Source organism: Diaphorina citri, unplaced genomic scaffold, assembly GCF_000475195.1.
Source record: "Diaphorina citri unplaced genomic scaffold, Diaci psyllid genome assembly version 1.1 scaffold260, whole genome shotgun sequence".
NCBI lineage: Eukaryota > Metazoa > Arthropoda > Insecta > Hemiptera > Psyllidae > Diaphorina > Diaphorina citri.
Window position 1 is genome coordinate 130,481 of NW_007377697.1, and position 23,611 is coordinate 154,091.

At 35.4% G+C, this 23,611-nt stretch overlaps 2 protein-coding genes across 2 annotated transcripts in view; one reads left to right on the forward strand and one right to left on the reverse strand.

The window, feature by feature from the left end:
- Nucleotides 1-47: 47 nt before the first annotated feature.
- LOC103506764 lies at nucleotides 48-16,975 on the reverse strand. Its single transcript, XM_026821745.1, is given in 4 exon segments — nucleotides 48-789; nucleotides 791-1,350; nucleotides 1,446-2,784; nucleotides 16,857-16,975. Coding segments are annotated over 4 exon segments (2,541 nt in total). The 5' UTR covers nucleotides 16,860-16,975; the 3' UTR covers nucleotides 48-150.
- A 4,112-nt stretch (nucleotides 16,976-21,087) lies between these two features.
- Nucleotides 21,088-23,611, forward strand: part of LOC103506755 (rho GTPase-activating protein gacZ) — a 31,372-nt gene continuing 28,848 nt past the window's right edge. The window contains exon 1 of the mRNA XM_008471156.3: nucleotides 21,088-23,025. Within this exon, the coding sequence (XP_008469378.1) occupies nucleotides 21,457-23,025 (1,569 nt within the window). The 5' untranslated portion in view covers nucleotides 21,088-21,456. The remainder of the gene's footprint in view (nucleotides 23,026-23,611) is intronic.

Genomic DNA, 23,611 nt, shown 5'->3' on the forward strand with positions numbered 1-23,611 from the left:
GTATCACAATAAATCCCTACCAATATTCAGGGATAAAATACCTACGAAGAGCTGAATGGTGACTGGTTGGACGGAGAAAGTAGTTGAAGGATCTGAATTTCAAAGAAATATGATTGGTGTTTACTCTTAATAAAATATAAAATAAATAACTCACCTTCCTACGGCAACCGCTCCTAATCCTAACGCGGCACCCCCGGCTACAAGACCAAGGGCAGGCAATAAAATAGAGGGACTTCCAGCTAGTCCTACTTTTTCCTTAATTGTGTTCAGATCTCTATTCCCAGAAGACAGTCCAAGATTCTGAGATATTTTATGTGTTGCTTCCATAAGAGGTTCCACAACAGGTCGAGTCAAGTTGGACATTTTTTCAATTCCACTTTGTACGTGATCTTTTACCGAGTCACTGATTTTCTTCCACATTGGTTTCTCTGGCTCATGAATGTGTGTATAATAACCTCCTCCATATCCTTTGTAGGAGAATGGATATTTACTGGAGTACTCGTATTTGTTGTAATGACCATGACCCATGTTGGAGTCTACGTACTTTGGAGAAGGATACGTCAGTGTTTTCTTTGGTCTTGTGGAAGGTTTTACGGGTTTTGCGTCAAGATTTTCTTGGACTCTGGCTTCTTCTTCAAGTCCAGGTTCGAAAGCAAAAGGACTGCGGTCTGCATGGATATCGTGTGCGAAATAAGCCAAGGCTTGAGCACGACTGTCTAGGACAGGCTCAAGTTCGGCTTCTTTTTGTGGAGCTGAAGTGGAAACAAGTTTAGCTGGTTGAACCCCGACCAGGTTCGAAAGCAAAAGGACTGCGGTCTGCATGGATATCGTGTGCGAAATAAGCCAGGGCTTGAGCACGACTGTCTAGGACAGGCTCAAGTTCGGCTTCTTTTTGTGGAGCTGAAGTGGAAACAAGTTTAGCTGGTTGAACCCCGAGTTCTGGGTGAGCATATTGTAACACAGGAGTCCTTACACCTTCAAATGATACTCGAGGGGGTGATATGGTTGATGAGGTGTAATAGTTGGAGTTTATATTGTCTCCTACTCTCTGGATAGCTCTAGGGTGAATACTACGGCCAGCTTCTTCTTCTAGGAAAGCTCTAGCATCTCTGTCTTCCACCTTCCGAACCAAGCGATGACTAGTCTCGTGTTGGTTAATTTGTTTAATGTAGTCCAGGATTTTATCACTAACATAACTTTCATCCTGACTCTGTCTGACGTCATCTCTTATCCACACCGGGCTAGGTCTGAATTTGCTCTCCTGTTCTTGGCCGTGGCCATTATTAGAATTGTACACAGTACCAAGCTTTTGCCATTTATCATCTTGTTCTTCAATGAGCATTACATTTAGTGGGGGTGTACGTCATCTCTTATCCACACCGGGCTAGGTCTAAATTTGCTCTCCTGTTCTTGTCCGTGGCCATTATTAGAATTGTACACAGTACCAAGCTTTTGCCATTTATCATCTTGTTCTTCAATGAGCATTACATTTAGTGGGGGTGGGTTTGTAGGAGACATTTTCTTTTCTGACCATTTCCCAGGTGCTGTACTGTCTTTCACCACAGTAGACATTGGTTTCTTCTGATTCAGTTCGGATTTCAACCATTGTGTACTTGCAGGCTGAACAGTTGGATGAGAATTACTTGCTGAAACTTTCATTGTAGGAGACATTTTCTTTTCTGACCATTTCCCAGGTGCTGCACTATCTTTCACCACAGTAGGCATTGGTTTCTTCTGATTCAGTTCGGATTTCAACCATTGTGTACTTGCAGGCTGAACAGTTGGATGAGAATTACTTGCTGAAACTTTCTGCGGGTATTTACTATTGTGGTTCTTAGCATAAGGTACAAGTATTCCATTGATGACTCTGGCGTTACGCCACACCTGTCTGTCACTTTCATCATCAGGTACCCTAATACCTGTGATTACAGGAATACCATCAGGATCCACGTACAACTTGCGGCTTTGTCTATCCTCCTCGGTTTCAGTATTGCCTTGATTTCCCAATGACATGGATGATGTAACTGTGATGGGATCTGGGACAAGTTTTCGAGCTTGGAATTGGGATTGAATTGGGACGAAATTAGAACCAGAATGTTTTCCTGCTGATCCTTGTATTGGGTAAACTTCAAAACTAGAAACTCCGGCAGAGGTTTGCACACTTCGAGTTGTTTTCTCAGATGGATATGGTGATGAAGTGATACCTCCAAATACCTCAGTAGATTCTAATTTTTGAACATTACTATCGGAAGGTGCGGCAGTACTTTTTGCCTGATCTTGTTTACTATCTGGGTTCACTGTTGATTTGACATCGGCAGTATTGTTTTGAGGTGATGTATTCTTTGGAGTCTCAATTTTATTTATTTCACTTCTTGTTTTGTCTGATCTAGGGGATTGTGTTACGCTGCTTGAACTTGACACATCATTCTTTACTGGAGTATCAAAGGATGTAACATTACCACTAGTTACAAAATTATTAGCTGAGAAACTTCTCTGCTTACTGACAGATTCTGCACTGGTGGAAGTGATAGGTTTCCAGTTTGTATCATCTTGAATCCAAAAGTTCCTGATGTTTCGACCTCCTTCTCTTTTCTTAACGATGATTGTAGCTAAATCTCCGGACTTGGTTTTGACAGATAAATTTTCTGTGGACTCTGGATTCAAACTCCTGGCGACATGAAGAGAAGTTCTGAACGTCAATGCTCTTGATGAGTTGGAAGCGGGGAGAGAACACCAGACGCTTGCACCAAGTGTAGTCATCAACAGTAGGACGGAAATTTGAATCTGAAAAAGGAAATAGCATATGAAACTTGATTTAATTTGCTTCAGGCTACTTTACGAGCTTAGAAAATCATTATAATTACTTTAGATATCATCTGAGCATACATTATTAACTTTTAGTTTCAATATAGGCATAGCGATACCAATACTTCGGTTAGGTAAGTACCTACCCACATACAGACCGGGTGGTTTAACAAAAAATATTTTTTCCCCATCGAAGCAGAAGGGGTCGTGTTATCAAGACATATTATGTTGGTTCTAAAGTCGCGAGTTCACTATATAAATTTTGAATTTGACCACGTAATAATAGTGCTCTAGGGTTCCAAGGGTGGTAGATTACTTTGCCCAGTAGGTAGCCCAAAGGGTGGAATTTTAAAATTAACAACCAAACTTAAAGTCGAAATGTAGACATAACCATGTTATTCTGTATCCGTAACCCGTAACTAGATACAAAATACCTATTAGGTATGTGGGAATATCATTCGGTTAGGATAGTCAAGTCATTGTGAATAAAACAATCATTAAAACAACACACCAATGGAAGAAGAAAAGAAATTGGAACTGATCTCAGTTTTAATTACCTCATTTGTGCATTACATGTGAAAATGCATCTGGTAGGAAAATTAAGAAACTCTTTTAGATCAATTCTACTCTTCTGCGACTTGGAACGTAGGGAAAAAATACTGTTTTCCAAATTACAATTAGATGCCTTCTCAGATCCATTAGGTATTTAATTAACTGTTAAGTGATTTTCCAGGTAGGTCCATAAACATTTCAGTCAGTAGAAAAGGAAGATTGGTGTGCGCCATGCGCCATAGAAGGAGAAAACATTAAGGTAATAGACCACGTAACCTCCGAGGTCTTTGACATTTGGAAATGGAAATCGAGGATCTGTGAGTGACTACAAAATACATTACAGCATATAACACATTATGTTATGACATATGGTTTCAAGAAATGTATCGAGATTTCACCTAATCTACGCAGTATTGATAAAGGCGTTCAAAGTTCATCTGGTTTCAAAAACTCTTCCATGAGATAGGTAGGTAGGTAGGTACTTAGGTAGGTAAGTGTACTGCATAGGTACCTGCCTATATTGCATAAGTATTACTGAAGATAATCGTAGAATCGAGTTGAATCGGGTATAATATTACATAACTATAATATTCAACTGATATGATGAAATTCCCTTTCAGAATTTTCCTGAAGAGATCCTCTTTCAGCACATTATTTTCCAAGTTTTACACTTCCATTAGATTTTTCAAAAAATCAAAGATTCCCATTTTCTAGTTCTGCACAATTGATTCCTAGTTTTGCACAATTGGCACTACGACTTACCTCGTTGGGAGACGTTCGCCAATTGCAATAAGCCCAAAGAATACAGGACATTATCTATAAGGCACATTTCATTATCTAAATCTCACGGCTAACAATAGGATAAATAGTCCAAGTCATTCTGTGTTGTGCCTCGTAATGATTTGCATTAGAAAATGTCACAGACATTATGTCGATATGCTGGTAGCTTCTATGATGATTGCAATAAATCCAGCATTGTATTCTTTCCTGGCGTAAGATTACTTCTTTTCGTAGTAAGATTAGAACTCTTTACTACAAAGTACCCATTTGGTAGTTTCTCAAATTCTCATAATCTCTTCAATTTTAAAGTAAAAGTTCAGCCCATTTCTCTGTGATCAAATTTCCGGCTACGATCTGGGACTTTTTCTACATTGAAGGATTTTTTCATTGACGTGATTCTAAAGTTTCCTAGTCTCCTCTGTACCTTCGATGCTTAATATCTATCTATTATAGTTTTCTCCATCAGAAGTTATTGAAAAATACCGAAAATGATCTTGGATAAGGACTAAGGAGTAAGGACAACATACCTAAATGCAAACTTTTAGTGGTTCCTTTCTCTTAATTATTTTGTCAAGATTTGATCAAAATTTTCGTCCTCTTCTCCAACTTTCCCGTCACAATACGTAATGCGAACCTATACATATTACATATGACAGGATACCTTCAAACCCGCATATCTGAACATGTGCCTATGCAAAATTACATACTCAATAAATAAGCACAAGTATTAGAATAATTTACTTCGTAAAAATTAAAGAGTAATAAAACAATTTTTGCGTCGACTTTCACAATGGAAAGAAAATAACTTTCAAGTTGATATATCTGTACCTACTTTAAAATCGAATGAGAGATTACAGAGAAGATCTACTGACTGATTCCTAATGCAGTAGGTAGATCCTACTTTCAAGGAAACGTAGTATGGTGGAGGGAAATTTGGAGGTTTTTTTATTACTCGTACGAGGAAATTTTGAGCAATATGTACTGAGCTGCATCCACACATAATCGATTCACCTCTTCACCTCGTCGATCGATCGACGGCGTCGACTATGTGTGGACACAGCTTTAGGGTTAGGTGGTAGAGAACGCCTCCGGCATTAACCTCTCTTAGTGGTTACCTTCCATTCGCATAAGTCTATTATTGATTTGGGCTCAATACTATTTCCTACTCTTAAAAGAAAAAAAAACTTCAGCCCCTGGATCACAAGTCCAACACTTTAGCTACTAAGATTCCGAAGCAAAGCTATTAGTCATTTGTACAATCGAAAGTGATTCTTATTTCATTCAGCAAGAGAGAACAAGCGAATATAGGCAAGTCCAAATCAAAGCCAGGCAAATAGTCGCAGGCTATGAAATGTAATAATCTAATTAAAGCTCATTCAATGATCTTCGCATTTAAGATACTACGGTTTCGTTTTAAACCAGACCCACCGGGAGATTTTAGAATCAATCGTGTGAAATTGAGAAATCGGATATTTTAGGCTTGAAAGAGAGCTGATGTTGTTTCATGAAAGAAATGTTAGTTATGCCTAAAGTTAAATTACTTAAATGTCATTTGAAAAAAAGTAGTTGATTAACTCTTTCTTTCATTTTATGAATGTAAGGCCCGATTACACAGTCACTTTTAGGTCTAGGATAGTAGGTATACCTACATTTTGATTTTATAGGAGGATCTCTTATCTGGATTGGTATACTTTTCGTTTATTTGAACTGGCCAGGAGTGACCAGATGGGACGACTCAAAAGGATTGAATTTATATACAGCTAAACTTCTCGAATTTCAGTCCCTTCTTTCTTATGTTAGGCTCCAATGCGTTTCCAAGAAAATAAATTTATAAGAAATTAGATATCACCTAATTTGTTCAGTTTTCTAAAACCTTTACCTATGTTATTGGCGTCAAAACACTCACAAGGTAAACAGGAGGGCGCGGGCTCAATACCAGCCGAAACATGGTATTTTATCGTCACTTATTGAGAATTTGACTACATAATAATAGAGCTCTAAGAGCTAGGTGGTAGAGAACTCCTCCTGAGGTAAAAATCGCTTACCCTCTTCTCTTTTTGTTTTCATTTATTCTTTGTCTCTTTTTGTCCTATTCTTAGAATAACGTCATGCAAAAAGAACCTGAGAGTAGGGTTACGAGACAAGAAATTTCAAATGGAGGACATTTTGGCTAAAAAAGGCGGCCATTTCAACCAAAAGGAGGACGCAGAAAATAATCAACACGAAAACCACCAGTATAATAAGTAACATGATTTTTTTTTTAATCTATGTGCGAGTAAATGAGAGAAATTTAGGACGCCAACAGGACTCGAACTCGGTAACTCTCTCATTATTCGGCGAGTTTCAATTGGGACTTATTGTTCTTGTTTAAACAATGCGCACTCAGTGTGTGTAGTTTTTTCTAATTGGAAATGAAAATGAAAGGGACAACACTCCAATTCTTGCTCATGCCTCATGGCTCAGTATAAAGGAAGTTGTTTCTAACTTCCGGCGTTTTGTGAGCACTGATCACCCACACGATGTGATAGGATTCTTGTTTACTTTCATGAGTTTGATGGGAAGCAATGCAGGAATCAAAGCTACCAGTCACAATAGATAACGGAACTTTTCACCTCTGTGTCAATATTACTTGCAATGGAAACAAATTCAAAACGTAGATTAGAAAATGTGCAATACCAGAGCTACTGTATACATGTATTTGTATTGTTGGGCTGTGTAAACTTTTAAATCTCATCCCAGTTCGACAAACAAGGATTTCAAATTAATTTAATATGTAGATAACTGTATTTCAACTCCTTCAGGAAATTCTCACATATCCTGTAGTGAGTTCAATATACCTACTGCCTTTCTTATATTTTCCTACTTGCGAATAAAAATTATGCTAATATTATTAGGTAAAAAGAGCTGAGAGCAATAGAGGCAGTATTGTGTGTGGATAAAATAAACGTAATAAAAATAATGGCAGGGGTTAGAAAATGGAACCCTTCGATATAGAAATTTCATTTCAACGTAATCTCGTATCTCTTTATTCGTCGTAAATATCATCAAAGTCTTTGGAACGCATAATACGAGTGGGTATAGTAATGCAAACTCATTTTAAACGAATGAAAATATTTGAAAGACTTGTATGTGCTTCATTTACTTGGTCAGAGGAAAATTCAAAGGACTTGAGAGTGTTTTTTTGTTACATGGTCGTCTGTTTACTTTTGCCTTTCATGTAGCTGAACAACGTGTAGGTGAAAAAAGGGTAACCTGCAACAAGTGGTATGAAAATTGAGTCGTCTCATGATGTGAGCTAAAGTGATAAAAGATTGTTAGATGATACTGGAGCATTTTCGAATAGACTGTAGTTACTTGCATATGTTAATACCCCCTCGATTTCCCTTGTAATCTCAAACAAATTCAGCTTTAATGTCAGGAAATGCTTTTGCAAAGAAGCTTAAGAAGCAATTCCTGTAAAGCCCTGATCTCGTAATGATTACTGCTGCTACACCCACAGAATTAGGAATAAAGCTAAAAAATAATACTAGGAATCTACCTAATTTAGAAAAAAAAAAAAAAAAAAAATTATGAACTAAAATAATAGACTCGACTACGAGATCCTACCAAAATATGGGTGGTAGGTAGGTATTGGCCATTATTTTATAATGGAATGTTTCTAGGTGGTAAAAATGTTAACCACAGGAAGAGGATGACAGGAGATGCTTTAATATGAGATAGGGATTTTTTTTGGCGCTCTAACACTACGCACTACGGACAGTCAGGTCGTTCGCACCGAAGGGCACTTTTATATCCTCCAAAACGGAGTAATCTATCCGGAGCTGTATAGGCCAAACCTCTAAGTTGAATTAATTTTACGCCGATAATCACGGTCTTGCCTAATCCTAATGAAATCATCAAATATTAAAATCGTTAACGGATTAGTTTTCATTGATGATCTGTAACACCAACTCAGTGTTTTTGTAGGAGTTAAAATTAATGATTAAAAATTCACAGCATGAAAATTTAGCCTATTGAGATTAGTTCATCAATCGAAACATGACACATCTTACCTGATTTGTGTCCTCAATCATCATTTCTAAAGAGATCAGGGACGGGAATTGAACCCAGGACCTCGGGTGTAAAAGCCTACTGATAGCCACTTGGCCATGGAGGTTATTCCAGGGTCTTAAGGTTTTATTAGCGCGTTGTAGCCGCTGTCGCTCTATAAAGACCATTTTTCAACAGATGACCAATAAAAAATTCTGTCATCCAAAGTCTCAAGTTGTGAACTAATACTCGAATTAATTGAGTGTGAAATACGACGCTCACATTGTAGCTTCATACATTCGAAAACAAACGAACTTAAACTCTTCAGTCCAAAAGTTCAGAGTTACCTACGTAGATACTATAAAGCATTTTCTTATTTAGATTCTGATTTATTGGTTAATAATTCGTTGAACACAGATTCTCGTCTATAGAAGAATTACAAATAAGGGGCGATATTATTGTCTAAGACAATCTCTACCATTCAACCCTGATGTGTAGTACCCTATACCTACCTACTATTCGTGTATGTTTATACAGCGTCTTTCCACAGAAACATAGGTAAGTAAGGTAGGTATCTCCTCTTGAAAGCTTTACAGCTCGTAAATTGTGAATGTTGTACCTAAATGTACCTACCTATAAGCAATAAAAATCAGGTACCAAATCAAATGGATGGTCAGAAGAGTAGGTAATCAATTGATGATAATAAAACGGACAAATCAAATTCCCATGAGGTAAATGAACTGCTTAGGTACCACTGTCAAACAACCAAACAAGACATTGAATATGACTACTCAAAATATCTGCCTTTGAACTTGAAATTTCAATATTGAATTTTTTCTTGACCAGAAATTCAGAGCTATGTACCCAAGTGTTGAGAGTCTAGGCAGTCTCATATATGGGTAATGGGTTACCCATTCTTCATATCTCATGATGTTGCTCTTTAAAAATTCCTCACATATTTCACATCATTAAATTCTTCTAGTCTGCTCTTGTTTTTATTAGCAATATAAAATTTATCTCAATCATTATCTGAACAGTTGAAATTCTATTAACTAGGTATAAAGTGAAACGTGAAACTGTTTCTTATAGGAAAAAGGAAGTTTATTAAGTAGAATAGAATATACCTTGTTTATCCTGCTCGAATAAGACTAAAAGGTCACGGACAAATAAATATGTGGGAACGTAACCTGAAGTAACCAAATTGTCACGGAATAAATGAGCAAATAAATGAACTTGGGAAAACACCAATTGGCTGGTATCGGAGCCCAAGTATTTTTCAAAGAAGTAATAAACGCTGTTCCTTGATCGTATAATGTACGCATCTTCAAAGACGCTTTTAGCTCTCTTTATATCCAGTGTCAGTTAAAATTGTTTCAATTACCGATAGACCGTTAGAATTACTGATTCATGGAATCAATTGATACTTTTTGGAGTTTAAGCTCTACCGAATGCTTGAACTATTGAAAACGAAACATAAGAAAATATCTGTATGACAACTATGTGTAGCCTGTAAGTGTACCTATCCAACTTCACACTTTGAATTGCACAATATTTTGACGTTACAGCAGATATTACAATGGTTATACAATGTTTTTAAAGGCTTTTCTTCCGTAATATTACGTCATAACGCAAAATATGAAATGCAAAGTGCCAAGTTCTTTCTGGATCGACAGTCTGATTACAATCCGCAATCCGTGAAGGGAAAACAGATGCGAACGTCAAATAATAAACCGGGAAAGTGTTCTCATAAAATGAAAGTAAACTGTCTGCCACTGAGAATTTTAATCCGAACTTCATTTAAGCATAGAACACAAGAACTACAGAAGTAATTAACGCTCTGACGGACAAAGAGGTTACCATTAGAAGTTTAGCGATTTTCTCAAGTCATAGAGGTGGTATTGTTGGGCTGTGTAAACTTTTAAATCTCATCCCAGTTCGACAAACAAGGATTTCAAATTAATTTAATATGTAGATAACTGTATTGAGTAAACATAATGAACCAACGAGTAAACATAGCGAACCAACAAGTAAACAAGAAGAATTGCCAACGCAAGGACCAGGCGATACGAGTGAAAACTTCACCAAGATAGAGGAATCTATGTACAGTGTACCTACATACCTACCACCTATTTATATACCTACTGAATGTACATACATTGTACATCGACTGAATTTTACAAAGAGTGCATTTATGCTTTTTAAAATTCGAGACCTGACGTCCTCTCTTCAACGAAAAAGGATACGTTACGTAATTTAGGTTTTTGAGGCCGAAACTTCAAAAAGGCGGACATTTTGCTATATTTTAAAAAGGCGGGCGGACGGAGGACAAACGCCTGCTCTAAGTGAAAACGTAATTCAGCGGATTTAGAATTACATCTTCTGTCCTCATAATCATAGATTAACCAAGAGGATCTGTTACCAAAACAGAAAAACCATCTTGATTCTTCTTTTATGATACTCGTAGATACTGTTTGGTACAGAACAGGCACAAGTTGTTCCTAGTTTTATATAAAATTACAAAGTAATTAGCTTGGATTATGAATACTTACGACTCAATGTACTTAATCATTTTACTCTCCAGTAGCAGATATGATTCTTGAGGTTGAGCTATCATAATTTCACAAAAGATTTTATTAACACATCCGCTATTTTTCCACAGTGTTGGATTACTGAGAAATCGTTTTTGTTCATCGGTTATAACAAAGTCATTGATTGGAGTATTTTCTAATTCAATTTCATTGTCAGTTGATCGTCGTTGTCTGCTTGGATTTTCGTTGGATGCAACTTTCTTAATTTCTTCCGTCGAGGTTGGCTCAGACAGTGTGGAAATGTTTTTTAGTACTTGTGTATTATTCACTAAGGTTACAATTTGGTCCAAGTTCCTCTGTTGTTCATCATTACTTCTCATGTGAGTCACATCCATGTAGCAACTTTCTTAATTTCTTCCGTCGAGGTTGGCTCAGACAGTGTGGAAATGTTTTTCAGTACTTGTGTATTATTCACTAAGGTTACAATTTGGTCCAAGTTCCTCTGTTGTTCATCATTACTTCTCATGTGAGTCACATCCATGTGCAGATATCTGCAAAATAAACATTTCTAAGTTAACGAGTCACATCTACAAAATAAATACTCTTGTGAAATAGTCATAAACCATTATACATATGTAGGTATGTACATGGGTACCCTCTTTTAAACATTAACTCGAAAAAAATTCCCCAATATTTGCTATCTGACACAAGGGGTATTTGTTACGTATCTTATTTACCTATAAATGATGAGATAATCCTAGAATTTCTTACCATTCACATTAAGTACAAACCCTACTTTACAACTGATAAAGATACCTTCACGATTCTAAAAATATAGAACTGGGTGAATTCTATATCTCCTCTGGTCAAGATTACCATGTCTATGGTTAAGTCTAGCCAAATATGATATTATCATCGTGCTGGTCTAAACTTACTTTCATAGTTTAATGCCTACAAGACCTAAAATTCACGACTAGACGATTTCAGAGAATAGTCCGTTTTAACCTGTTGGTCATTAACACGATATTCTTAATTTTAAAGAAGGTTTATAAGTTTTATAACTACCTAATACTTTGAACAATAACACCTCTATAGGTACCTACATGGTTTATGATTATATTACGATAGGAAAATCATCATTGTTTAATCAAATTTAATGAAAGCATTGGTAGATCTACCTTTATTTAAATTATTTAGACTGCCCATGGGACGTGAAGTAAAATTAAAAGAAGCCACTTCTTTTGGCTGCGCTTCAAAGAGATATGTAGGTATATGAAATAAAACGCGCAAACGTTCATAAAATTTCTTGGAAGGAGAAATATGTTGCCAGCAATAGTCAATAATGTCTATCTGACCTTCCCTAATGAATTCTTCAACTTTCAACGTAAAAGCTCCCTATTTGTAGTCAATACAATTTACAATACGAATATTAGGTACCAAATAAGAAGATATCACTGTAACTGTAATAACTTCTTCATATGAGGATATAATCTCAGATTCGTTTATAATGCACGACTTTTTGTCACAATGTTTGATGTAATAGTAACAGTTAACTCTATTATCTAATGTCCTACCTACGTAGAAGTGGTTTACAAAACAGGAACACTTTTACAGGGTCAGGTTTTGAATCTTGTGTTGTTCTGAAATCCAACTTCATAAACTTTACAGACTTGAGTTTTTAGGTAGAAATAATTTCAAATTTTGAACGTTTGCGCGTTTGATTTCATATAAATATGTCTTTGAACTGCGGCCAAAAATGACTTCTTTTAATTTTACTTCACGTCTTATCGGCAGTTTAAATATAGAAGGAGATATACCAATACTTTCATTGAATTTTGTCCTATAGTTAACTGTGTGAAATTTAATTTAAATTGTGTTTAGGAATTAATTAAACCCAGTTAGTAACTGAATTAGGTTTAATTTATCATCCTAAAAAATATCGAGATTGTAAGAAGATCGATTAAGTTAAGGTGCAGAATTTCAAAGATGCATTTTGTCCTTCAATGCCCTTGAAGAACAAAATGCCAATACCAGTATTGGCATTTTGTATTGGCATTCAGTATAAAACACTCTAAGTATTGGCATTCAGATAAAACATTCCAAGCCCATGTAAAACTTTAGGGTCAATGTTCCCTCCCATGATAACCTGTCATTGCAAGTTAAAAGTCACAAAGGGCAAACCTTTATCCTCAAAGACCCTGTATCCGGTGTTGTGTACCAATGTACCCATACGTTTTACTAGATGATTTATTCAGAGAAAGTAAATCGAACTTTCACCTTCACTTCTCCTCTCGTCGGTAAATCACCATTGGTTCGTAAAGTAACGTTGTTTTACATTAAACTCGGCTGCTTAGCTGCTTTCATTACTCATTCACTCACGATGAAGGAAAAAAAACCCCTGTACATTTGTGTATGCTATTTATTCCAATAGAGCGAATTGGGATGGTTCCACGTTACGCAATGATGATTCAATTTCCCAATTTATATCTTCACTGCGCTATTGATTTTATAATTTGTTCACACTATTGATTTATTGTGTCTTTTTTTTTTTTTTTAGCGATGAACATAAATGGTTTCCCAATTAAGACACTTTTGCAGATATAATTAATCAATTCTACTCTTCTGCGACTTGGAACGTAGGGAAAAATACTGTTTTCCAAATTACAATTAGATGCCTTCTCAGATCCATTAGGTATTTACTATTTAATTATTTTTAAGTGATTTTTCAGGTAGGTCCATAAACATTTCAGTCAGTAGAAAAGGAAGATTGGTGTGCGCCATGCGCCATAGAAGGAGAAAACATTAAGGTAATAGGACTAATAGGTATTTACCTACCCATAGGTTTTTTCCCCAGAATTTCATAATTTCAGTCCAGAAGAGTTTAGGTTTTTCTTGTTAAAGATTCTAAACTTCTAAAGGTTACATTTAAAATCCCCTCTCTCTTTTATAAAGCAAGATACCTAGGTAAATAATAGTAATTCAATTTTATGAATTAAATTAGAAATCACTACGTTAGATAGAAGCCGGTTTACCAATGAATTCGTTCGAAAATGACATCCATCATACCACTCCTTTTTCCTCTTCTCTCCACATAAGTACAAAAACATAATAAGCAGTCGACTACATAATAGTAAAAAACATAATAGGTAAGATAATACTGAGACAAGTGGATAGTGGACACAACAAACCTGAGAATTCAAATCTCATTGACTAATAGACCTTGGTAATCACTTTCACTGATGTGGATTCAACCCATTACACAAGTAATATCTATATAAACATAACGCGGAGAAAGGAAGTCTTTTTTTTTCTAAACAGATGAAGATTTTTTTTTATTTACAAATAAATGTAGATTTTTGTGGTAAAACAAAACGACTGGTGTCTTGTGTTTACTCTTGTTGGCTTCCATGCTGGTAGCCAAGTGGTGTCTAACCTAATAGCTATTAACGAAATGAGTCGAGACATTTGTAATTTGACGACAAGAGGCTTACTTCCTAACCAAATAACTGTTACTTCGACGAAACAAATTTATAGTCCTCATAATGCCAAATTAAAAAGCTTTAGAATCTTTAGATTATTCGGGACATACAGATAGTAGGTACGAGCTCGAAAAGTTTCTCAAGTCATTTGTTCCTTCTCTACATGAAAGTAACAGATTGTTTTACTGGAGAGTGACTGAAATGCTCATGTAGTATTCTTGATGGTTTGTCATCAGAAGATGATTCACGTGGACAATTAAAGTCCAACATTCTCCTAGAATTAAAACTGACAAGTCTGAAACTGAAACCCAAAATGGAAATCACATTTGTCGATCTCTCCTCTGGTCTGAGTACAAGTCTTTTAATCTATGTACAGTGTACCTACATACCTACCACCTATTTATATACCTACTGAATGTACATACATTGTACATCGACTGAATTACAAGTCTTGGTAAACTAGTCAGTAGTCATAGTGAACTTGGTTAGAGAACCAATTTACCGACCGGTGTGGTCGAAAGACATAAAACTACACAAGTCTTGGTAAACTAGTCAGTAGTCACAGTGAACTTGGTTAGAGAACCAATTTACCGACCGGTGTGGTCGAAAGACATAAAACTAAGACGGTCCGGAGAAATATTGCAAAGTACTAAATTATCAAAGGAACTGGTACAGACATTCAATTGAGCAGGTATTAGCTGAAACTTGACTATTGATAATTAGCTCTACATGTAACTTTGAGTATAGTCCGAAACATTTAAAAATTTGTAAAACAAGTTATACATAGTAACCACACCAGACTAGCACCTCTTATAAGATCCAAACAAGTAAATCTGCCTGTAAGTTGTTATGTACTATACATCATGTATAATATTATACAAATTTCATTTTAACTGTGAACAACAAGGTAAAGAGTTCAATAACTTTAAATTTTGAGGTAGTATACGCGTCTTGGCAAAATATCTTGAATGAACTAAACTGTCTCAATCAAGTGAAAGCACTGCATAAGATCCAAAGTAATTTTAATATTTCTGTTCCAAGGCCAGGAAGAAAGTTACATAGCTAGATGTGATATTAGTGGTAGGAATGTATAAGGATCTACTGATAGAGGTACTTACGAGTGTTTGACTAAAACAAATTGAAAACAAACTGAATAACGTAATGGGAAATTTCTTCTCAAGCTTTACGTTATAAGCAGCAGGTATTTTAAATATTTAGTTAGGTATTTGATTATTAAAAAACGAAAGTAGGTATCTACCTACCCATTCATTACCCATTGCCATTGCTCTAATAGTGATCTAAACAGACACTTATATGGGTTCTTCCTTGTTCCTCCTTTTATTTTATTATCCTCATTTTTTGCTATCTTTCTCACAGCTAAGAAGAATGTCCTTTCTGCGTAGGTACTTAATGTCATCGCTCGTGATAATACCTACCATTAAAATAATGGATTTCTTGTGTTTTTCAGATCTCTTTATCAGGTAAGATTTTTTATAGAACCGAGCAACATGCAGAACATGCAACCAACTACATAATACTCAGACCAATAGCAATACAATAATAACAAACCAAACTAGGTATTACATAGTATCTGTCCATTTGATTCCATTGTCTGCCATAGAAAATGAAATGATTTGTATTTAGGAAGTGATTACATCCGTTTTTCATGCATGTCTACGTTTTTATAGAGACGTGACTGCAAGACTATGCGGTCAATCTATTCATTGAGAAGACTTCCACTCTTCATTTGATGCGTGTTATTGATTTCCTTTTGTACTCGGAAACCTAGGACAATGTGATTGCCTAATTATATTACGTACGAGTATGATTCAATCATTTTTGTTAAATGTTATACAATATACAATGATGAATTGAGAGCAACAAATACTTCGTGACCATACATACCCGAGTTACTGACCACGTAACCTCCGAGGTCTTTGACATTTGGAAATGGAAATCGAGGATCTGTGAGTGACTACAAAATACATTACAGCATATACCGTACCTACATTGTACATGGGCTTAATTGCACAAAAATTTCATTCATGCTTTTCAAAAGTTCGAGTCCTGACGTCCTCTTCTCAACGGAAAACATATATTACGTAATTTAGGTTTTTGAGGCCGAAACTTCAAAAAGGCGGACATTTTGCTATATTTTAAAAAGGCGGGCGGACGGAGGACAAACGAATACTTCGTGACCATACATACCCGAGTTAAGCTTAATTCACACTATAGTGCCAGTCAAGGTCCAGTCACGGTCCAGTAACGGTCCGATCAAATGATTGTTGAAGGCAAGTAAAGTATAAAAAGAAGGACATGTCCGCCGAAAAGCGGACGTCTGGTAAGCCTACCTGAGAGTAAGGTGGTAGAAAAGGTCTTACTATGGAGACCATCATAATTTTATCATTATAATTTTACTAATTAGGTAAAACCCCTTTTGTTTAACCCCTTTTAACGTGAGGGATACATATTATTAGACCTTCAATAACCTTTGAAATGTGCTCAGGGAAACTGTCAAAACGAAAAAAAAGTAAAAATAGAAAAAAGTACCTATCACTAAAAGTTCTGGCTATAAGGAATGCGAATTTTGGGGTTGTTTTTAATAGGTGACTTTTTGGAAAACTAAAGATCAAAATTAGAATTCCATTGGTCTTTAAAATAAGCAAATAAATAAATCACTTACCATTTTTGAATTGAAGTTAAAAATTAATCCATATAAATCAGAAGAACAAAACAAAACTAAAAAATAAATAATATAATGTCTTCAAAAAATATTTAAAAAAGTATTTATTTTATTTATTTAAAAAATAAAATAAAACAAAAAGACCATACGATCCGTTCAATCGAAAGGGAACATTTAAAATGATAGTAGAAGATAAATTAAAAATTTAGTAAGTGATAGTAAAATAAGACCTTCAAACGAAAGTAATAAGAAGTGAGATATATCTTCAGTGAAGAATAAGTAAAGAAGTACCTATCTTTCTGTCTGAATCATCGGTGATTCTTGGCTCAGTTTAAACCTTACAAACCCGACTTACCTAACAAATGTCTTTCCGTTTTTTTTTTTATTTATTTATTTTTTTTTTTTAGAAAAATCTATTAGGTATTAGTTTTAGGTATCATTGAAGTTAAATGAAACGAACCCTGAGAGATTACTAAAGTTAAGTTACGTCGAGTGTGGTTGGTAGGTAAGTATCCGAACGGATGACTGTCTAAACATGAAAAATCGACTGACGGAATCCCGATATTTCTAGTAGGGTATACCTAGATTGTCTTGATATAATTACAAATTAAGTCTAAAAAGAAAGAAAAAAAATAATAAAATGTAAAGGAAAAGGAAAGTGAAAAAATCAGCATTGAGATTGAGAGGATATTATTTTCAAAGAAAAGATACAGATTTAGAGATACCAAATAGACGTACCAATCCTTTAAAGAGACAACGAGTGCTAACGGACTAATAAATTGGTCATAGTTGCAGCAAAAACACGACTTACATTTTCATACGTAATCAGGATCTGTATTCCCATTGGGTGTTGAGGCATCTCCACTACTTTTCGTATAGAATTAGTGGAGACGCCTCATGCACCTAGAAAAAATAAAAGTAAGAAAAAACAAATTCTTCTTTATATTATTTGTAGACAGATTTGCATAATACAATAGTATTTGAAGATGTAATTTCTTTTTATTTTAATATCTATTTGTTTTTAAATGTTTGTTTTTAAATATTGTCAGAAAAAAAACCCCCATTTACGAATCCATACGTATAAGACCATAATTATTTAGATTGTGTAGGGCTTAGACTCCTAAACATTACTGAATCCCTTCTGGAGTTTCGGAATGTCCCTTTTCTTTATAACACACAAGGATAGTCCAGATTTCTTCCATATCTATTCAATCTTAGCTCTGTTATCACTCGCCAAACCTTTGCCGGGCTCAAAACCACTTTGGCGGCGGGTCGGCAGTGCAGTAATCCAGAAATAACAATTTTCTCTGATCATAACCACTAAATACTATGCAATTTGTAAGTATGTATAATGCATCTTGTATAAGTCTCCATTGTCTAGGTAAGTATGTACACCTAAGTGTTACACTCGTATTTATGAACAAGAATGATCGTTCTTAGATCAGTCTCAAGTCAAAATTGACCAATCAAATGCCTTAAGACTAGTTACTGATTCATGGAATCAATTGATACTTTTTGGAGTTTAAGCTCTACCGAATGCTTGAACTTGACGAAACATAAGAAAATATCTGTATGACAACTATGTGTAGCCTGTAAGTGTACCTATTCAACTTCACACTTTGAATTGCACAATATTTTGACGTCACAGCAGATATTACAATGGTTTTACAATGTTTTTAAAGGCTTTTCTTCCGTAATATTACGTCATAACGCAAAATGTGAAATGCAAAGTGCCAAGCTCTTTCTGGATCGACAGTCTGATTACAATCCGCAATCCGTGAAGGGAAAACAGATGCGAACGTCAAATAATAAACCGGAAAAGTGTTCTCATAAAATGAAAGTAAACTGTCTGCCACTGAGAATTTTAATCCGAACTTCATTAACACAAGAACTACAGAAGTAATTAACGCTCTGACGGACAAAGAGGTTACCATTAGAAGTTTAGCGATTTTCTCAAGTCATAGAGGTGATAAAAAAGTAAAAAACCATCTTGACTAAGAAGGAACTACTTACTTTCATTTAGTAAAAACCAACAGTAGGTACTTACCAATGTAGATAGATCATTCTTGAATCTACGAATAGATACCTACCTAACTACCAAAAATAGAGACTTTTATAAGTCAGTTGTGATTTTAATGATATTCCTTCCTAAAATAAGAAATTCTTCTCACCCACCTGATGAGAGACATACTATGGTATATGACACAGACGACACAACGTGAGTCTAATGTAGCAATTGTTTCATCAGCTATGAAATAAAAACGGCTATATAAAGAAAAAGAAATTGAAAAAAAAGGTCTTTACACGTCCACATGTCCCAAAAGAAAACCCAAAGCTCCAAAGGATAGTTCCAGGTTGGTAGTCACTCCTTTAGATTAGGTTATTGGTCTCAGAGTCCAGATACCTACGCCTATCTTAACTACCTGCATCTGACCAATTTACATACCTTACTATCTACACTACAAGTCTCACGATGTTCTTACAATCAGGACTTGAAAATACAATGATCTTCTTCAGCCTAATCTCCAGAAGAACGAAACGACAAAGTATGGCACATTGCATACACACAACAATTTTCAGGCATTCATACAAAATGGTCCTTTAAAGATAAGAAGGAATTGGTGCCTGAAGTAAGTATTTTCCTAAGTTTGTACATACAGAAGTTTCCTCCTAATAATTCTAAAGGTAATTTTAGACGGTTAAGGTAGGAAATACCTAGGTAAGAAATAAGTAGGTAGGTATCTACTTCTATTTTAGTTCATGGTAGCTTTGGGTCTACTTAGTGCTGCCACCTAGACAGTGAAAGTAGAACTACAAGAAATGATGACGTATTAACTTTTGTTTACAAAACAAATTCGTCCAATCAGCTTGAAGGTTTTCCTGAACACAAGAATTTATCGAAACTTGATTGGCTGAATTTAAAAACTCTTCTGATAAAATTGAATCACAAAGCATTGTTTCGGTCGTTCTCCTACTTTTCTTCTCCAAGAGGTTTCTGATCTGAAGCAAGGCTAGACGAGACAAGTGTGTGTGAATTCCCTACACATTACAAACATAACAGTCTGAGTATGCTAGTGTCTTACTCGTTTATTCATGTAGCGATTAATTTCGTTGGCGCGCGCATTTCCTTAAGTCTCGCGTCATAATTTGTGCTAGTCTTTATAGTGTACTAATTTACAAGACTTCCACAATTAGTTCAGTAAACCATAAACACTTTCTTTAACCCTTGCCTTGGTGCAACCAACTTGCCAGGTACGGACTGGCTTGCAGCAGGGAAAGTAATGGGAAAATGTGAATTTTTCCTGTTGAAAAGCGCAGGAAAAGTGTGCTACTTTTCAATATGGTTTCCATTTTTAATCCTCAGTAAAAATCTTCTATTCTTAGATTAAAGGAATTGGGTAATTACTTTCCTTTTTTTGGTCTTAATCTTGCTCAATTTGAATGTCGCTACTCGGATTTGATTCTTGAGTGAAAATAGTGAAACCGGAATGAGGAAATTTCAATTGTGTTGGGCATTAATGCTTGTCACAAATGTCTTTCCTCGATATACCAGGTTAAATTTTATTACTAGGCTTTAACCACTAACCGGGATTCAAAATCCAAAGCACTAACCAACACACTACTGAGAGTACTGAGGTTTGTTGGAAATTGAATGAACTTATGAAGGATAACTGGTAATGTTCTTTAGAGAGAGTCAAAATGAGACTTCAAAGATACATGGGCACCAAGTCTCAAATTTCTCTTATTTTATTTCTATTTATTTCATTTTAATTTCAAACTAGTTCTTTTTCGTTCCAGAAAACGTGTTAAATGAATTTGTCATCGAAATGAAAAATCTACTCAAGATCATTGAGCATACATTGTGTGAAAGGAAAATGAAAGAATCGATCTACGTGAAAAATAGACCTTGGTTCCGACGGTTTTTATCGAAAGGAGAACAAAGCAAACTGTATTAATTATTATCTTCATCATTAGATCTTCACATATTAACAGGCTTGGTTCTAGGAGGTACCTACATATCCACAGGATGAATGGCGAAAAAAACTATTGAAATACCTACTGTGACACCTAATAATAATAATACGTAGGTAATAGTGATTAATTGATTGTGTAATATGAATATACCCCTCAAATGAAATTAATGAGTCTTTTTGTTCCAGCAGTATCAAACTTAAAGCATTGTTTTGGTCGTTCTCCTACTTTTCTCCAAGAGGTTTCTGATCTGAAGCAAGGCTAGACGAGACAAGTGTGTGTGAATTCCCTACACATTACAAACATAACAGTCTGAGTTGTGAACTAGAGGTTGCCTGTTGCCATGGACGGTAGCAGACTGAAGTGAGAGCTTAGGTCGCTTTTGTGTTTTGTAAATAACTTCTAACTTACCTAAGCTCTGTGTTATTTCTTGTAAACTAGTTTCGTTAGTTCAGTGTTCTATGTTCATATCTTTTTGTGTTAAAATACCCAGCCTGCTAGATCAAGAAATCTGTTACTTTTTGTGTAGGTACTTTGAATTCAAAAAGTAGGTAAAAAAAATGTTTGTTTATGAATTCAGTTCAAACTGTTCTTAGAGTAGGTACTGTTCTTACAACTTGTGTGAATAATGAGATTAGACAGTGATAGTAAAGGTAAAAGTGTGTCCAGTAAAATAAGACATAAAATGGGAGAAGAAAATATGATGAATATCAACAATGCAAAGAATTCAAACTTGAGCAAGTCCATCAGATCTGGAAATAAGCACAGTGAGAAAACCAATGGGAATTATGATGGAGAGACATCAGACTCAAGTGAGGAGCTTCAGTATGGACCAGGCATTGTGAACCGTCTGAAAACCAAGTATCTTAGCATGACAGTAAGAGAATATCAGAATAGAGGAGCTAGACCTCCATTATCTAATCTTAGAAGAGCCAATAGCCTAGAAAACTTACTAGCTGCTGAGAAGACTGAATCTAATAACAAGAGTTTTATAATGTCCTGTGCAAAAAAGTTTGAGACTGCCACAGAAAACATAACAAAGAGCAAAAGACTTTCCCGATCAGAAGCTAAGCCTGTGATTTCCAGAGAATCTATGAAGAGAGCACGGTCAGTAGAATCTCTGCTTAGAACATTCAAAGATATTGTTATTGAAGAGATGAACAACTCTTGTACAACTCAGGAATCTCCTACTAAAATATCTCCAGAGAAAACTCCAAGTGCTGCTGAGTTTCCACCACCAGATGTAGTCAAAGAAACTTTGAAAATATTTGAAAAATCTCCTGTTTTAAATAAATCTAAGAATACTCCAATCAAACCTGTAATCTCCACAAAACCAAACATTCTTACGGAGAAGCCCAAAATTTCTTGCTCAAACACAAATGCCAAACCTGTGGTTAGCCCAAAACCCATTATTATAACTCAGAATTACAAGACCAATAACAGTGATAAGGCTGTGAAAACAAATGTCAGTGCAAAACCCAACACTTCTAATCAGACTCAACCTGTTGTTCCAATAACAAGGAACTCAAAGAATGTGTCTTTCAATTCAAGCCCACCTCATGATAAAACCAAACTTATGAACAATGTAATTAACAAAGCTCAGGACTCAACAGAATCTCAAATCCTCAAGTCTGAGCCCAAGACTGAACAGCCAGATATCATCAAAACTGAATCTCCTAAGCTTGAAAACTTGGATGCTATCAATTTCAATGTGAAATCCAATGAAGTTGTGGAGAACAATGAAAACAAAAACCTCACTAATTTGATAAAGAGCAACAATTCCATGCCAAATAGTAATGTGTCTTCTAAGTCAGTGTCCAATGTTGCCTTGAACAATATCCGCAAAAGTGGGACTACTATGGAATTCAAATTTCCATGTGCTAAAAATAATTCATATCTACCTCAAGATCGGAATCAAGTACGTCAAGTAGGAATCATAAAGCCCATTCAGCAGCCTGCTCAACAAGTGAGTCCTCCTGTGGTAGAAACTGTGAATAAAATAGAAACCAATGTCATATCTAAGAACCCAGTCAATCAAGTAGTACTGTCCATTAAAACAGAAAATGTGAATCTATGGGATAGCAAGCCATGGCATCATAGGCAGAATACTATGGTCTTTAATTTCTGTAATCGCAAGGATGTGCCTGATTATATTGAAAATGATGGGCTATGTCTTCACAACAGAAATGATAATAGGGTAAGTTATTCCTCTCTCTTCTATTTCATTGTCACTTTTGAATTTTATAAGCTTAGGTAATAGGTAAGACAGTGTGAGCTCTCCTCCATATGCCTACAATTTACATACAGTGAGAAATAATGTTAAGATTTCCTGTTTAACTTGGGGTAGATACCTTATGAAGATGTTATAACAGAACCTCAATGTACAGCAATAATGATTCACTGATAATTTTATGATAAACAAGACCATAAATCAATATGCAATAGGTAATGAAAATGATTATCAAGGAGAAATGGTTATAATTGTTGTGACACTAATATGATACAATTACCAGTCATTCAAATGGTGTAGGTACTTAGTATGTGTTGTAGGTACATGCATCATCAGTAGATAAATAATTATAAATTTTACATATCTAGAGAAGGGGAAACAAGATAGGTAGGTAATAATTTCTAGTACCTAGCTGTGTCATTTTTTTCCAATCAGAGGGGCAAACTTTTGAAGGCTCATTCTTTTTAGTGTATGTAGCAAAAACATTAAATTTGATACCTAAGTACCTATACAATCAAGAAAAAAAAAAGAAAAAGTAATAAATAAAAAATAA